The 4,179-nt window shown below is 52.3% G+C and overlaps 1 protein-coding gene across 1 annotated transcript in view; it reads right to left on the bottom strand.

Moving 5' to 3' along the window:
• The window catches only part of GCAT (glycine C-acetyltransferase), a gene marked incomplete at its 5' end in the record, with an annotated part of 5,702 nt that extends 1,556 nt beyond the window's left edge, over nt 1–4,146 (bottom strand). Inside the window, 5 exons of the mRNA XM_010078223.1 lie at nt 276–358; nt 2,169–2,323; nt 2,629–2,775; nt 3,304–3,405; nt 4,012–4,146. Coding sequence (XP_010076525.1) covers nt 276–358; nt 2,169–2,323; nt 2,629–2,775; nt 3,304–3,405; nt 4,012–4,146 — 622 coding nt within the window. The remainder of the gene's footprint in view (nt 1–275; nt 359–2,168; nt 2,324–2,628; nt 2,776–3,303; nt 3,406–4,011) is intronic.
• Nucleotides 4,147–4,179: the final 33 nt, after the last annotated feature.

Genomic DNA, 4,179 nt, shown 5'->3' on the forward strand with positions numbered 1-4,179 from the left:
GTACAAACCAGGCCTAAAAATCACAGTTCATGCCTTTTACCAAGAGTTTCCACCTCGACCCCAAAACAAGTGCACAGGGAAGATGACAGCAGAAGGAGCATGTGGCAGGACCTCCCTTGACCCTGCAGCAGGGACCCAAATTGAGCCTCATGCCAGCAGTAGAAGAGGACAACATGCATCTGTTGCTCTATCATTAGTCAGAGGATGGAAACATCAAAGCAATGCTGTGAAGCTCTTTAGAGCATGGAGGTCTTTCAACAGGGAAATGCCTTCACCTGCAGCTCCTCCAAGAGCTTTTCCTAGGGTGGAGTTGATGATGGTGACTTTGTCCATCACTCCCAGGAGCTCATCAGTACCCCTGTAGAAAAAGAAATGTCACATTAGCAGCCATGCCAGCACGTACCAGGGAAGCTGCTCTACATCTGATGCCTCAAGGTAAACAAAGTACCACCAGCCAGGTCTCTGGTGTCCCCCCGTCCAGTAAAGCAAAAACACCCCCCCTGTGCTAGTTCAACCCACGTGTTGACCTTCCCTTCTCCTGCAGAAAGGCTAAGCTGGGATCTCCCAAGATAAGGTCATGGGTTATTTATCTCTTCCAGATGGGAGAGCACTCAAACTTCCCACACAGAAGTTTAATAGTCCAAACAGAGTATTAGCCATCGATGTAGGGCTTGCACACACCTCTGACATGCCACACCATGAGCATACACCAGGGAAAAATAATTGCCTGGCTAGAGTAGCTGATGTTCTTTGAGGTGGGCTGTGCACATCGCTGATGTGCTGCTCTAAATGCCCACAGGCCTAAAGCACTCATGTCAAGGTCTATACTAGTGGAATCAACCAGACACGGCAAACGTGCTCTTCAGATTCGCATCCTCCAGCCCAAAAAGGCAGGACAGGGCACTGTCACCCAGCTGCTGGCTCTCTTGAAACACAGTATTGTAGGCAACAGTATCAGGTTCACACTGAAACTAGCACAACTCACGAAGCGCTCCGTAACCATTCCCTCAAGCCGTTGTGCACTTGCACATCTCAGTGCAGTCAAACTGTTGTTTTTGCAGCTGGTGGGACCAGAGAGCCCACTGGGAGAGAGTGACAAGGTCTACCTGAACTCACAGACTACCATGGCACAAGGAAGGGAGATTACAAGACAGACAGAGCATCCTGTGTTTTCTTCCTTATGAAGACTTCAATTTGAGAATGCTCAGTGCAACTACAGGGTCTGGAATATATTAAAACTCAGCACAGCCACCTCCCTTGTTAGTGATGAAGTGCCTCCAGGAGTGGCATTCCTTCTCTTAAAAGGTGTCTCTTGCACCATCATTTTGATCCACAATGGAAGATTTGCCAGGGCCTCGGTGAGAAAATGAGGCAAATTCTCTTGCCTAGTTCCCACTTCTCACTCACTTCACAGCTTGATGTGAACTTGCCAGCATCCTACATGAGATCTGCCTAGAGAGGAAAGAGCTGGAAGGGAGCTCTTCATAGGGCAACTTTTGGCTTTTTCAGAGATGGCTTTCTCCTCTTGTCATCTCCTGCACCATCCCTCCATCTGACGAGGGACCCAGTGGTTGTTCCTGCCCGTGTTGTCTCACATGGCTCTCTCCCTTTACCACTAGAGAGCAGGAAGGATCACGCAATGGAGCACTTGGCGCTCACCGAACAAAACAAGCACATGAAGCATCTGTTCTCAGCAAACACCTGCAGCAAGTGCACTGCTTGGCACCTGAAGAATCTCCAGGGATGGAGGAAAAAGCTGCCCTGAGGGAATTATTCAAACTGCATGAGCTAACTCCACAAAACCCCCAAGATCCAAGCATTTGAACTTGATAGCTGAGAGGAGAAGGATTCAGATAATAGGAAGTCCAATTGCTTGCCAGGAGAGGCAGATGAGATGGTCACACCATCCCCTACACACAGAGAAGTGGCTGTCACATTGGGATGGGTCAGTGCTAAAGTATCTCCCTTCACTCCCCTCAGGTGCCCCAAAAGTGATATATCAGCAGTGGGGGAGGGCTGAGGCAGAGGTGGGGTGTGAAGCCTTCAAGAAACAGTGGTTCCAGGAGTTCCCACACAAAAACACATTGGCCATCACCACCTTTGGCCTTGCCTCAGAGGTAATCAGGGTCGGGGTGAGGGGGAGAAACAGAGGTAAAACAGCCCCTTACCGGCCGTTGGGTCCCAGGAAGCCTGTTGCATGGCACTCGTCAATGAAGACCAGGGCATCATACTTCTGGGCCAGCTGGCAGATCTCTTTCAGGGGTGCGATGTCACCATCCATGGAGAAGGCACCATCGGTGGCCACCAGTCGCAGACGATGTTTCTGTGGGAGGGAGAGTGGTATCCCCAAGGTGAAGATGTCACCCTGAGAAGAGGGGCTGGCGGAGGAGACCGGGACATAGTCCAACTCCTGTAGGGAGTGGATATATCTAACCAAGATAGGGGTTTGCATGGCAACCAGCTGCTTCCGCAACAGCTGCTCGCCTATCCATGCTTACCTGTGCCAGTCAGCAAAAACGATGCCTACTGCACGGGAAAATGCAGAGCTCACCCTCTGGGGCTGGTTGCTGTGGAGGCAACACAGCCAAGCGAGCACCCTCGCATTGGGGTGGGAGCAGACCTCCGTACCTGCGCATCCCGCAGCTTGGCCTCCAGGTCCTGCATGTCCATGTGCTTGTAGCGGTACTTATTAGCCTTGCACAGGCGGATCCCGTCGATGATGGAGGCATGGTTCAGCTCGTCCGACAGCACCGCATCCTCCGGGGTCAGCAGGGCCTGGCCATGCCAAACAGAAAGGATCTTCCTTTGCTCAGGGGTGCTGACTCACCGAGATTTTCCAGCATCTCTCGATGTGGAGGACAAGGCTATGTTTGATTGCATCTGCCACATCTCTCCTGGCACCGCTAGACTTTACACTTTCCTTCCCAGTCACCTTATCCCCCAATTTTCTTAGGCCAGGCTCTTGCCTGTGGCTTCTGAGGTCAGAACCTCATTCCCCTTCCCTAGCAACCCTGGGGGATCACCCCTTCCCCCTGCCTATGCTTCAAGGGGGAGTACAGACCTCCCACGAAATGGGGGTCCTCCCCAACAGCTGGAGCTGGCTGGGGAAGGGGGAGGTGAGGGCTGATTAAACAGCTCCATGTGGCTTCTCCAGTCCAAGGGCACCAAGACAGGGTTCTCCACCACCAGTCGCTGCCATCTTCTCTGAGGCACAGAGCTTACATCAGAGCCTCCAGAAGGCAGGGCAGGCACATCACCATCACCTCCCTCCTCCACACACAACACAGGGAAAGCCCTACAAACCTCAAAGATACCAGCATTGGCATCAAAGCAGCTGGCATAGAGAATGGCGTCTTCCCGCTGGTGGAATCGTGCGATCTTCTCCTCCAGGTCCTTGTGTATGCTCTAAAGAGAAGAGAGGAGCAAGCGTCACCAGTGGGGCAGCACAAGTTCTCACCTGCCCGCTGCTGTTAGATGCTGACTGCAAGGGGAAGACACAGCCAGGTTTTATCCAGAAAAGGTGTGTGTATGCGTGGGAAAAGTTATCTGTGTTTGCAAACATGGCCCTAAAACGTGGTTATGGGTTTGGATGCCAAAAGCGCAGCAGGGAGACTCCCAGCTCCCCACCCACAGGGGAGCAGCTCTGAGTTTTCTTTGCACTTATCCAGCCCAGGCTCTGAAAGAGCTCCAACGGGGATAAATCAGGGTGGGTTTGACAGAGCCATTTCAAGACAGGCACACTGTAATTTTGACCCTTAAGAGGGGGGGATAAGACATTCATTTTCTGAATTTGGAGGGCTGTTTCATTTCTTTGCTCTCTGAGGGATTCTAATGGTTTAAGTTGGCGTATTTGCAGATCTTTAGCTAGCAGGGACTTGGCAGGCTTTTTCTCAGCCCGGGCACATGTACTTTAGTGCTGTGCACGCATGCAAGTGCCAAGAGGGAAGTCTGGGAAGACCCCCCTGAGGAAGGCTACCCTGGAGCGGGGGATGCTGCCCCAGTGCCCGGTACCTGGGTACCGCAGATGAAGCGGACGGAGCTGAGCCCAGCACCGAATTTCTCCAAGGCCTCCACAGCAGCACGAATCACCTCGGGGTGGCTGGAGAGCCCCAGGTAGTTATTAGCACAGAAATTGAGGATACCTACGGGAAAAGAGAAAGAGAAGCATCGCACCATGGA

The sequence above is a fragment of the Pterocles gutturalis genome, unplaced genomic scaffold (genome assembly GCF_000699245.1).
Source record: "Pterocles gutturalis isolate BGI_N339 unplaced genomic scaffold, ASM69924v1 scaffold37573, whole genome shotgun sequence".
NCBI lineage: Eukaryota > Metazoa > Chordata > Aves > Pterocliformes > Pteroclidae > Pterocles > Pterocles gutturalis.